Raw genomic sequence first — 13,695 nt, forward strand, 5'->3', positions numbered from 1 at the left:
TTGCCTCCGGGAGTTCCGCCACTGGGTTTTTATGGACAATATCACCTGGTTAAAAGTACAACAAAGCCCAGCAAATACAGATCTAATAAAGGAAAAAGATGCACTGCCAAGCCAAAGTCTATGTGTGGTGTGTCTGTGAGTGAGAATGTGTGCTCATGCTGCTCACCTTTCTGTGATACTATCATTATACTATTAGTCCAGATGCCCAAACACTTGCTGATGCTTTTGGTACTGAGTCCTGAGCATACTGCTGTGCTAAATCTTTTGCCGGGACCTGTGTAGCTGCTTCTGCAGCAGCCATGTTATTCAGCTCTCATGCAATACACAGGAGGCAGTACATGGTAGCTGCCAAAGATGACAATGATGAGCTCAGACATGGTCTGGACTCTGCGGATCCAAATTAACTACATTGTCCTGCAAATAGTTCAGTAGTTCAATTAGTTCACTGATTCCTACAGATCCCTGAACTAATCTCTGACTATATACAGCCATAATAAGTCTGTACAATACCTCTGAGCTACCATGTGTGGCACTGCTGTGCTCAGGCATATGTATTGTGTGTAATGAAGCAGAACTATGCTGCCATGTTTCCTTCCCCCAGTCACAAGCTACACTCCCTATCAGCCAAAGACACAGTGCTGCGTGCTGCATGTTATATACTGTAGCTCTGTTTACTCCACAAGACAAAGATGGGCATGTATGAACCTTCATAATACATAAAGGGGAGCAGTTGCTCCTAGCAACCAATCAGCTTCTGTCACATCATAGTCTGTGCAAGATAAATGACAGAAACTGACTGGTTACTTTGCAAACTCTCTACTTTATCTCTCTCTAAGGTCAGTTACATTGGGGCAAAGGGACATGTTTTTTTCTAATTACTGTATTTTAAAAGCAGAAAAAAAGTGACATTACATTACTCTGAATTTGGGTATTTTACTCACATATTATGGAAGTTAAATAGTAACCACAATGGGATTAATATTGCAGAGAAACAATAAACATGTCTGTCACTATAAGGGTGCTGGATAACTTACTGCTTTTGTAAAATAATCTGATTTATTAAACATATCTGATATATATGATTCTTACAAGACTTTAACTCCTACAATCAGCTAGTATTACAAATGCCTGCTCTGTGTGTACTAGTCTACACAGTGGCGTAGCTACGTTTTGGGCGCCCCCCCGCCGTTAGGGGGCTGCCGCCCTGCCAAGCACCCCCGCCGCCCATGCAAACCCCCCCAATCCCCCGCAGCCTTACCTATCTCGCAGGTCCCGGCGGCTCCTTTCTTCTGCTGTGTGCTATATGGGGGCGGCCATTTTGCGGTGGTCCTCAGCAGAAGAACGGAGCCGCCGGGACCAGCAAGATAGGTAAGTCTGCGGGGAATTGGGGGGTGTGTAACTATAGCACCGCAGCCCCCGGCGCCCCCACATGCACAGCGCCCCCCCGCGGTGGTGGGGGCTGCGGTGCTATAGTTACGCCGCTGCGTCTACACTAGTTATTCTAGTTCCATTCACTACTCTGAGTCTCTAAGTCAGGGAGTGAATAATGAACTAAATGAACTAGATGAACTAATCTTTTGATCTAATCTTTTGAGTGAACTAGATCATAATAAACTAGTCACAAAAATGAACTAGATTTCCCATCACTACAGTGCACTGGGAAACCCACTGGATACAGCGGTTGGGAACTGTATCACCCAATGGTCTTAACAAGCATTCAGGTCTTTCCGTATTAATTATAGTCTGTTGTTTGCATAGTCCTCATAGGCAAACGCAAGGGGGGTTTCTGGTTGCCCTTCCCTTAGCAAGTACTGTAGCTCGTAATTATGATAACAATAGCAATGCTATATAATACTAGAAATGCCGCCACACCATGCATTTTAAGAGGCTTGAGAAACATGCCCAGTGGTAGTAGCTTCTTCTATCATGTTTGCTTTGTGTGTGTGGTTCTGAGCCCTCAGACAGTGCATAGGATCAGAGAGGAGCCACCAGGAAGAAGAGACAAGAGCCTTACCATTAGGTGGGAGAATGTGTGCTTAGTGCAGTACTTGTTCTATTATGTTTGTGTACATTATTTATTATAGTATTTTTAACCTTTTCATGACCACTTATGTATATTAAATATGTTTGATACAGCCATAGACCATCTATACTTTTAAAAATTGATACTGTATACAGTATTCACTGTATAAAAAGACCAATGTGTAATGTCCAGGGTTATTACTAGGTTCTTTTGGGGGACAGGGGGAAAGGACGGTCAGTCGCACAGGTTTATTTACAAATGTATTTCAGACAGGACCCTCATGGAAGTAGAATTATTCCTTTATATTTAGGAAGAGGGTGTGCTACCACTGGACATGGATCGAGGTTCAAGCAAAAAGGAGAAAAGGAAATGTCTTTCTGTGTGGTGCACCTCATGAGAAAAATAGCTTAAAATTTAGCTTTTATTAACTTATATTAAAAGACAAAGAGGCGAAATATAGACAAAACAGTGAAACATAAAACACGGACAGTGTATTAAAAAGGATAAGCAAATTTATCCTCACTCAGTGTGGCCCAATTCCCCTGTGGTCCCCTTTAAGAGTTTGCAAACGGTGTTTCTTTTTTAATTAGAACCGTGCTGACAGGCAGTGAGTACTAGTATTGTGGGAGTATAACATGCTTTACTATATGTGCCCTGTCAGATTGGAGTTGTGTCCAGAAATTTGGAAATGCCTATCACCTTAAGCACTATGGCTTGGAAACTGTGTAACCAATATAACACTTAATCCCAGATAGTGTGGTATTAATTAGGGAGTTACAGAGGCCTCTCCAAAAAGCACACCAGTGTCTGAGCAATCACCATACAATTGGGACTGCAGATCTCCCCAGCCTGCGGTAGCCAATGAGGACTGCCACTCCTCTGGCACCCCGTGTTAGCCGGGGGTATAGAGATGATACACTGGTGGTTAACCCTTCACGAGCTAAGGCATGCGGTGGCGTGTCAAATACAGCGCCGTCCGAGTTATTGCCCGCTCTAGAAGGTAAGGAGGAAGCTCATACACAGCGAGCAAGGCAGGCGGCAGCGTGTCAAGTACAACGCTGTCCGTCTTATAGCCTGCTCCTAATAAATACAAGGTAGCGGCAAAAGTAAACAGAGACTATGGTGAGCGGCGGCGTGCCAAATTCAACGCCGTCCGACTTAACACCAGCTCTGTAAAACAGCAAGCTGCAGCACAGACGTCTCACGCTGCAGCCTGAGACAATTAGTGAGCCCAGTGGAGACTGGCATTCACTCGGTCTAAAAATTAAACTAGACACAATCAAAATGCAGTATAAGTGGGAAGGGGAAGAGGGAATAACACACTGAGGGTTAGGTCAGTGTACACTTCGCAAACAGAGCTTCATCAGGACCATTCTTTTTGGAGAGGCCTCTGTAACTCCCTAATTAATACCACACTATCTGGGATTAATTATTATATTGGTTACACAGTTTCCAAGCCATAGTGCTTAAGGTGATAGGCATTTCCAGATTTCTGGACACAACTCCAATCTGACAGGGCACATATAGTAAAGCATGTTATACTCCCACAATACTAGTACTCACTGCCTGTCAGCACGGTTCTAATTAAAAAAGAAACACCGTTTGCAAACTCTTAAAGGGGACCACAGGGGAATTGGGCCACACTGAGTGAGGATAAATTTGCTTATCCTTTTTAATACACTGTCCGTGTTTTATGTTTCACTGTTTTGTCTATATTTCGCCTCTTTGTCTTTTAATATAAGTTAATAAAAGCTAAATTTTATGCTATTTTTCTCATGAGGTGCACCACACAGAAAGACATTTCCTTTTCTCCTTTTTGCTTATTACTAGGTTCTTCTACCGCTCCCCCAGGCTCCCGCTCTTGCTCCAATGTTCTGCAGTGTGGGAGACTGTGCACTGCATGTCGAAACCCCCCTCTAGAAATCCTGCGCTTGTCACTGGTCCTGACTGATACTTTGTAATTTTTCATTGTTATTTTTTATTGTTCATTGTTACTCTGTGATTTACTGTGATTGGTTTCTAATGGGATTTCTGACAGTTTTCATTAACCTATTCTTTTTATTCACTGCAGTCAGCTCAACGGACTCAGACCCTGGAATCAGATGCAACCATAGAAGATCACAACACATACAAACTCCACCCAGCTCTCTAGGACAGTAACACGCTAAAGTGAAAATCCCACTCCTAAAGCAGCGCGCCAGAACTTATGAATCACACCTCTCCTCTTAAATAAAATAGAAAAAATAAATGTTTTACCACTTAGTTCTTAATGCATCTTAAAATGTAAGAATTATATTGATTATTGTGTTTCCATGGAATAGAAGGATCCATATTCAGTTCTACAGCACAGTAAATATAATGTCATACTGGAGATCCAGCAAATGATCACAACCTAAATGTGAACATTCCCCTGTGTCAGGAAAGGCCACAAATATACTGTAGAAGTAGTGTTGGAGAAGAAGCCTGGTGCCTTATAAGTCTGATGTATAAATCCCAAATCACATCAGACTTTTCTTGGAAACTTTTTAGTTTTGAGCTTTGATTGTTTACTGTTGTTTTACATTTATTATTACAGTATTATAATGACGAGGGTATATCTTTCCCCAGCCTACTTGCTGTGTTCTGTCTACATAATATGTGTGTTCTGCGTCATGGCTGACAAAGGCTGTAAGATCACTCTAGAAAAAGCTGACTGCAGTCACAGAGAATTGTCTGTAATCCCACCCGATCTCCCAGCCAGTATTAAAGTTCTAGACCTGTCCCATAATAGACTAAAGAAGCTACCGGCAGCTAATCTCTCACGATATGACAAACTGGAATGCCTAGATGTTGGTTATAACACGCTACACATTTTGGAAACAGAACTGTGTCAGAACTTACCAATGCTGAAAATACTAAACCTGCAGCACAATGAGTTTGTGAAGATCCCTCAGAAAGGCTTCTCCTCCTGCCAAAGTCTTGTTGAACTGCAGTTGAATTCAAATGGAATCAGGGAAATTACTGGGAACCCATTTGAAAAGCTTCAGGTACTAGATGTGGCAGTTGTCAAATTTTTCACAGAGCTTTCCTGTCCGGTTATGTCAGTCTGACTTGCATGATTTTTGTTTTTTTTGCAGAGTTTGCAAATTCTGGATGTATCCCACAATAAAATGGCATCTACTACTCTGGGTGACAAGGAGCAGTTACCAAATCTTACGGAGCTTTTGTTTTCCCACAATATGATCACAGAATTAAACAAGGAGGCCCTAACATTTCTTGGCAGCAACAACACTGTGCGGAAACTTGATCTTTCATCCAACCCTGTGAAACTGGTGAGAGCTGCTTCTATAAGTTATAAGGACTGATCCAGTGTTGGACACAACGGGATGCAGTCAAAATCCCGACGGTCAAAATCTCGACAGGGTCAAAATCCCGAATGGGTCATAATACCGACAAGGAAACAATCCCTACAAGGTCAAAATCCCGACATTTAAAATCCCGACAAGGACAAAATCCCAACATTTAAAATCCCGACATGGTCAAAATACCGACATATAGAATGTACATGTTAAACAGTCAACATGACTTTCCGTCGACAGGTCGCGAGGTCGACATGGGTTTTTTCACTGTTTTTTGACGCGACATGTGCCGACAGGCGGTATTTCATGCCCTACCATCCACTAGGGCATGGTGGGAGAATAAAATAGTGTGCCGAGCGCAGCGAGCCACCGTGCCCGAAGTATTTCGAGCGAAGCGAGCTATGCGAGGGGCTGCGGTTCACTTCCAACTGTGTTTATGTCGACTATGTCGACATTCGGGTAAAAATGTCGACGGAAAGTCATGTTGACTGTTTCCCCTATATGTCGGTATTTTAACCATGTCAGGATTTTAAATGTCGGGATTTTAAATGTCGGGATTTTGACCTTGTCGGTATTATGACCCATTCGGGATTTGGATCCTGTCGGGATTTTAACCGTCGGGATTTCATACCGAATCCGACACAACGTTGGCATCAAACGCAAGAGGCTGATGTTTTCAGCCCATGCATGTGTCTGAGTCATACTGACCAAAATTGCATGCAGATACATACATGCAATTTCAGTGGGTGTTCATAGGGGGTAACTGGGGTAGTGGCCAGCCAGACATGAGTGTATTGTGGTCAATGACTGCGTCTAAAGACATAGTTCACTGAGATAGGTGGCCATGTTCAGGTGAAGATTCTATGCCTCAAAAGGTCATTGTGCCATCTCCTATGGCACAACCAATGGTGCGCCTTATTACGCACAGCAACAGATTAGCATAAAATATGTTCTGCTGTATCAATAGTCATAGCTGCAAGTGTCCACCTCTGAATCAGGCCCCTAACGACAATGGTGCAGTAGCATCAAAGTTGTGTTTTGTTAAACCACTATTTATAAATGACTATCAGAAATGTACATTAAAATCTGCATGCTGGGACAGAGCTTGTCAAAAAGCCAATTTTAGCAAATCCCCTCTCCACACCCCTCAGTTATTTAAAAAAGATTATCTTAGAACCTTTGTGCGCATGTGATGTCCCCATCTTAGCTGCTGCCCAGGTTCCTGCTTCCTCTCCTGCACCTCCCGACAAGGTCAAAATCCCGACATTTCAAATCCCGACAAGGACAAAATCCTGACATGGTCAAAATCCCGACATTTAGGTGAAACAGTCAACATGACTGTAATAGAAAATAAGAAGAATAAACTTACCTGCACTTTTCTCCCAGGGATCAGTGATAGTGAGCTCCTTTTCTGTGACTCGATCAGCTGTTCGGGTCACAGAGAAGGATCTCACCAGTCATCGATCCCTAATTGGAGGTTAGTTTTATTTATTATCTATTATACTGTAACAATTTATTTTTCTGTGATCAGCCGATAGGCTTTTAGACACACAGGCCATATAAGTCAACTGCAGACTCTGTAGAAATGAAGCAAAGCCTGCATAACACCATCTGATGATGACATAATTATCGCAAGGCTCCTGATGTATTTCTTTTTTTTTACATTTTAACATATTTGAGAATATCACATTTCCCATTCCAAGTTTGATCAATATTATTTGCAAACTAAAAGAATGCAAATTTAAGAGCTTGGAGGAAAATTTTACCAATTCACCACCTATAGCCCATTCATATATTCAGTAATACTAAAATAATGCGAAAATTGTATGAAAAACCTGCTTTTACATTATTTTAGAAAAAATATAAATATGCCCTAGTCAGGGAAAAAGCAGAATTCTTAAAGGTTTTTTTTTTTTATTAACTTTCTGTGTTCAAAATGTGACTATAAACATACATGTAAAGCACAGGTCTTCATGCTATTGCTAGCCTTTGCCTTCCTCTTACCAACATATAAATATTCCCCTTTTATAACATTGACAAATGCAGGGGGGGTTTCCAGTTGCCCGGAAAACCCCTTTCCCTTGACAAGTAGCTAAAATTATCACAACCATAGCAATGGTATATAATACAATTACTAGAGCTCCCGCTACATCATGCTTTCCAACAAGACTGTAATTGAATATACCCCTATGGGGGAGAGTGGGCACATAATTAAATATAATATGCTGCAAGGATGACTTTGAGAATTACTGAAATATTGCAATTCAGAAAGATGTTTCCAAACCCTTTAAATTAAGGTAGAAGGTTATTTTTAAAAGGTGCCCATACACGGTACAATTATTGTATACAGTATCGGATCTCATCGCATCGCATACGTTTTGCAATGAGATGAGATGAGATCTAGTACAAAAAGTATGTGCATACTTCTTGAGCTGTGCGATGAGATGTGTGACGGAAGTGCGCATCTCATCGCACCCAACAATTGTACCATGTATGGGCACCTTAAGAGAGAGGCTGGTGGCCTGCCACAACATTATTAAACAATGTGACCTCTCCTTTACCTTGAAGGCAGAAAGCGAACTGGTCTATCTTTCTTAAGCGTAGTGATTAACACCGAGCTATGTTAGAAAGGATTCCTGGCGCTCTGTCTAGCTATTAGACGGGTTTGCTGAGTGACAGCTGTACACTGGAAAAGCTGCTGATACAGCTAGAAAACAGCTGCTGGAAGGAGAGAGAACTGAGAACCTGTTTGTGCAACATATCTTCCCTGTTGGCATTTGATCTTACTCCACCTACACAACCTGTTCGATAACGCACACATAAAGCCACACCTTTATAGCTATGCCACCAAAACATCTTTACATACAGTACTGTACCAACAAATGTGCAGCTGAAGCCCCTGCATGTATTGTAGTGGATTCTCTTGTAGCTTTATTGCAGATGTATTATTGACTTGATGTACTCAAAAGTGTCAGCATCTAAATCTTTATGCATGGATTTTATTGCTTAAAATGTTCTATTGTGCTGCTTACCACTAGAAGATGGATTACATTTAAGCATAAAGGCACATAATCATTTGGTTGTACATAAAATAGTAACGTTGGTTTAACTCAAGAAGATTGGGGCTTGCTCAGTGTTGGATAGAATAAGGGTGTATGTCTATATTTTGCACATTAATGAAGAGTCGAACCTATGTTACTGCCAACTCGCTCCCTATCAGCTTGGTTTCTTACCAGTCACCATTATCAGGGTGCAGTCACACCAGTTTACTGGGTAACAAAGCCACTTACTAACTCTGTATAAATGTGAAATGTCATTGACGCACAATCGCTGGACCTTGCCTACCTGAGCAGGATATATATGCTCTGCACACTGGCGTACATACAGCACAGCATCAGCCCTATCCTCTTTGAAAATACTATCATGTACTAAGTACTTAATACCAAAAAATAGGGGGTACTTGTGTATTTTGGCGGCGCCCATCGCATCGCATACCATAAGGCATGCGATGGTATGCAATGCGACGCGATATCGCGCCATACTGTACAATGTCATACAATTTTAAAATTGTATGACATTGTACATGGCATACAATGCCATACGATGCGATGCGATTAAACATTTTATAAGCACCCTAATGGGTGCTTACAATGTGAAATGCACCCCCACGCCACCCCCCCACTATAAACGTGAACCCGAAGCGTGGCGAGCGCTGCGAGCCCATGAGGGGCGGCGCTACGCATCCTCCGACCTTTTCATACCCCTACTATCCATGTCGGCGTGGAGTTGAGAATAGAAAGTGTGGCGAGCGCAGCGAGCCACCGTGCCCGAAGCGTGGCAAGCGCAGCGAGAATAGAGAATAGAAAGTGTGGCGAGCGCAGCGAGCCCCACGAGGGGACGCGGATACCTGTGAAGCCCGCGAGGGGACACGGATACCTGTGAAGGTATCCGCGTCCCCTCGCGGAGCTCGCTGCGCTCGCCACGCTTCAGGCTCGGTGGCTCGCTGCGTTCGCCACACTTTCTATTCTCAACTCCACGCCGACGTGGATAGTGGGGGTATGAAAAGGTCGGAGGACGCGTACCGCCGCCCCTCGCGGCCTCGCTGCGCTCGCCACGCTTCGGGTTGACGTTGATCGTGGGGTGGCTTTAACAATTGGGGTGGGCATTTCACACTTCAGGGTGGCTATTTGGGGTCTGGGGGCCATTTAACATTGTTCCCTATGTAAAATCGGCTCAATTGGGCCATTTAACCCCTTCCTGACAGAGCCAGTTTTTGCGTTCCTGACAGAGCCCTTTTTTTCAAATCTGACATGTATCACTTAAGTGGGGATAACTTTTTTTTGCTTTTACTTATCCCAGTGATTTTGAGATTGTTTTTTCGTGACACATTGTACTTCAAATTAGTGGTAAATTTGGGTCGATACAGTCTGTGTTTTTTTGTGAAAAATACCAAAATGTCGTAAAAAAATGGAAAATTTAGCAATTTGCAAAATGTTAAATTTTCTGCTTGTGAGACAAATAATCATACCACTCAAAATAACTAACATAGACCATATGTCTACTTTATGTTTCCATCATTATTTCAACTTCCTTTTAATTTTTTGGGACACTAGGAGGCTTACAATATGAATAGCAAATTCTCAAATTTTCAAGAAAATTTCAAACACTGATTTTTTTAGGGACCAGTTCAGTTCTGATGTGACTTTGAGGGACTTGTATGTGAGACACCCCCATAAATGATACCATTTCAAAAACTGCACCCCTCACAGTATTCAAAACAGCATTTTGGAAGTTTGTTAACCCTTTAGGTGTTTCACAGGAATTAAAACAAAGTGTAGGTGAAATTTCAAAATTTCATTTTTTTTGCAGATTTGCAATTTTAATACATTTTTCTAAGGAACACAGTACATTTTACTAGAGAAATGTGACTAAAAATTGATTCCCCCAATTCTTTTGTTTTCATAAATATCCTATATGTGGCCCTAGTGTGCACGTTGACCAAACCACAGGCTTCATAATAGAAGGAGCACCTACTTGATTTTGGAGCCTCCTTTTTATGAGATTATTTTTTAGGCACCATGTAGGTTTCTAGGCACCATAAGATGCTAAAATTTAGGAACCCCCCCACAAGTGACCCCATTTTGCAAACTACACCCCTCAGGGAATTCATCTAGGGGTATAGTGTACATTTCAAACCCCCAGGGGTTTCACCAATTGTGGTACAACTGGGCAGTGAAAATGAAAAATTAAATTTTTTACACAAAAATGCAGTTCTGGCTCAAAATTTTTCATTTTCAGAAGGTATGAAGGAGAAAAAGCACCCCAAAATCTGTGCCCCAATTTCTCCCGAGTACGGCAATGCCTCACATGTGACCAAAAAATACCATTTGGGTGCATGGCAGGACTCAGAAAGGAAGGAGTGATTTTTGGATTTTGCAGCTCAGATTCTGGTGGAATGTTGGTGGGTGCTATGTTGCATTAGCAAGACCCCCCAAGCACCAATACAGTGGAACCCCCCCACAAGTGACCCCATTTTGCAAACTACACCCCTCAGGGAATTCATCTAGGGGTATAGTGTACATTTCAAACCCCCAGGGGTTTCACCAATTTTGATACAACTGGGCAGTGAAAATGAAAAATTACATTTTTTTACACAAAAATGCAGTTCTGGCTCAAAATTTTTCATTTTCATAAGGTATGAAGGAGAAAAAGCACCCCAAAATCTGTGCCCCAATTTCTCCCGAGTATGGCAATGCCTCATATGTGACCAAAAAATACCATTTAGGTGCATGGCAGGACTCAGAAAGGAAGGAGTGATTTTTGGTGGTGGAATGTTGGTGGGTGCTATGTCGCATTAGCAAGACCCCCAAAGCACCAATACAGTGGAACCCCCCCACAAGTGACCCCATTTTGCAAACTACACCCCTCAGGGAATTCATCTAGGGGTATAGTGTACATTTCAAACCCCCAGGGGTTTCACCAATTATGATACAACTGGGCAGTGAAAATGAAAAATTACATTTTTTTACACAAAAATGCAGTTCTGGCTCAAAATTTTTCATTTTCAGAAGGTATGAAGGAGAAAAAGCACCTCAAAATCTGTGCCCCAATTTCTCCCGAGTACGGCAATGCCTCACATGTGACCAAAAAATACCATTTGGGTGCATGGCAGGACTCAGAAGGGAAGGAGTGATTTTTGGATTTTGCAGCTCAGATTCTGGTGGAATTTTGGTGGGTGCTATGTCGCATTAGCAAGACCCCCCAAGCACCAATACAGTGGAACCCCCCCACAAGTGACCCGATTTTGCAAACTACACCCCTCAGGGAATTTATCTAGTGGTATAGTGTACATTTCAAACCCCCAGGGGTTTCACCAATTTTGATACAACTGGGCTGTGCAAATGCAAAATTACATTTTTTACACAAAAATGCAGTTCTGGCTCAAAATTTTTCATTTTTACAAGGAATGAAGGAGTCAAAGCACCCCAAAATCTGTGCCCCAATTTCTCCCGAGTACGGCAATGCCTCACATGTGACCAAAAAATACCATTTGGGTGCATGGCAGGACTCAGAAAGGAAGGAGTGATTTTTGGATTTTGCAGCTCAGATTCTGGTGGAATGTTGGTGGGTGCTATGTTGCATTAGCAAGACCCCCCAAGCACCAATACAGTGGAACCCCCCCACAAGTGACCCCATTTTGCAAACTACACCCCTCAGGGAATTCATCAAGGGGTATAGTGTACATTTCAAACCCCGAGGGGTTTCACCAATTTTGATACAACTGGGCAGTGAAAATGAAAAATTACATTTTTTTACACAAAAATGCAGTTCTGGCTCAAAATTTTTCATTTTCATAAGGTATGAAGGAGAAAAAGCACCCCCAAAATCTGTGCCCCAATTTCTCCCGAGTACGGCAATGCCTCACATGTGACCAAAAAATACCATTTGGGTGCATGGCAGGACTCAGAAGGGAAGGAGTGATTTTTGGATTTTGCAGCTCAGATTCTGGTGGAATTTTGGTGGGTGCTATGTCGCATTAGCAAGACCCCCCAAGCACCAATACAGTGGAACCCCCCCACAAGTGACCCCATTTTGCAAACTACACCCCTCAGGGAATTCAACTAGGGGTATAGTGTACATTTCAAACCCCCAGGGGTTTCACCAATTTTGATACAACTGGGCTATGCAAATGCAAAATTACATTTTTTACACAAAAATGCAGTTCTGGCTCAAAATTTTTCATTTTCACAAGGAATGAAGGAGACAAAGCACCCCAAAATCTGTGCCCCAATTTCTCCCGAGTACGGCAATGCCTCACATGTGACCAAAAAATACCATTTGGGTGCATGGCAGGACTCAGAAAGGAAGGAGTGATTTTTGGATTTTGCAGCTCAGATTCTGGTGGAATGTTGGTGGGTGCTATGTTGCATTAGCAAGACCCCCCAAGCACCAATACAGTGGAACCCCCCCACAAGTGACCCCATTTTGCAAACTACACCCCTCAGGGAATTCATCTAGGGGTATAGTGTACATTTCAAACCCCCAGGGGTTTCACCAATTTTGATACAACTGGGCAGTAAAAATGAAAAATTACATTTTTTTACACAAAAATGCAGTTCTGGCTCAAAATTTTTCATTTTCATAAGGTATGAAGGAGAAAAAGCACCCCAAAATCTGTGCCCCAATTTCTCCCGAGTATGGCAATGCCTCATATGTGACCAAAAAATACCAGTTGGGTGCATGGCAGGACTCAGAAGGGAAGGAGTGATTTTTGGTGGTGGAATGTTGGTGGGTGCTATGTCGCATTAGCAAGACCCCCAAAGCACCAATACAGTGGAACCCCCCCACAAGTGACCCCATTTTGCAAACTACACCCCTCAGGGAATTCATCTAGGGGTATAGTGTACATTTCAAACCCCCAGGGGTTTCACCAATTTTGATACAACTGGGCAGTGAAAATGAAAAATTACATTTTTTTACACAAAAATGCAGTTCTGGCTCAAAATTTTTCATTTTCAGAAGGTATGAAGGAGAAAAAGCACCCCAAAATCTGTGCCCCAATTTCTCCCGAGTACGGCAATGCCTCATGTGTGACCAAAAAGTGGCAGGACTCAGAAGGGAAGGAGTGATATTTGGATTTTGCAGCACAAATTCTGGTGGAATGTTGGTGGGTGCTATGTCGCATTAGCAAGACCCCCAAAGCACCAATACAGTGGAACCCCCCCACAAGTGACCCCATTTTGCAAAATACACCCCTCAGGGAATTCATCTAGGGGTATAGTGTACATTTCAAACCCCCAGGGGTTTCACCAATTTTGATACAACTGGGCAGTG

The 13,695-nt window shown here is 42.5% G+C and overlaps 1 protein-coding gene across 1 annotated transcript in view; it reads left to right on the forward strand.

The window, feature by feature from the left end:
* Window positions 1-13,695, forward strand: part of TLR3 (toll like receptor 3) — a 55,059-nt gene that overhangs the window by 26,993 nt on the left and 14,371 nt on the right. Inside the window, exons 3-4 of the mRNA XM_083169214.1 lie at window positions 4,095-5,049; window positions 5,140-5,334. Of these exons, the coding sequence (XP_083025340.1) occupies window positions 4,606-5,049; window positions 5,140-5,334 (639 nt within the window). The 5' untranslated portion in view covers window positions 4,095-4,605. The remainder of the gene's footprint in view (window positions 1-4,094; window positions 5,050-5,139; window positions 5,335-13,695) is intronic.

The sequence above is a fragment of the Crinia signifera genome, chromosome 1 (assembly GCF_055691185.1).
Source record: "Crinia signifera chromosome 1, ASM5569118v1, whole genome shotgun sequence".
Taxonomy (NCBI): Eukaryota; Metazoa; Chordata; class Amphibia; order Anura; family Myobatrachidae; genus Crinia; species Crinia signifera.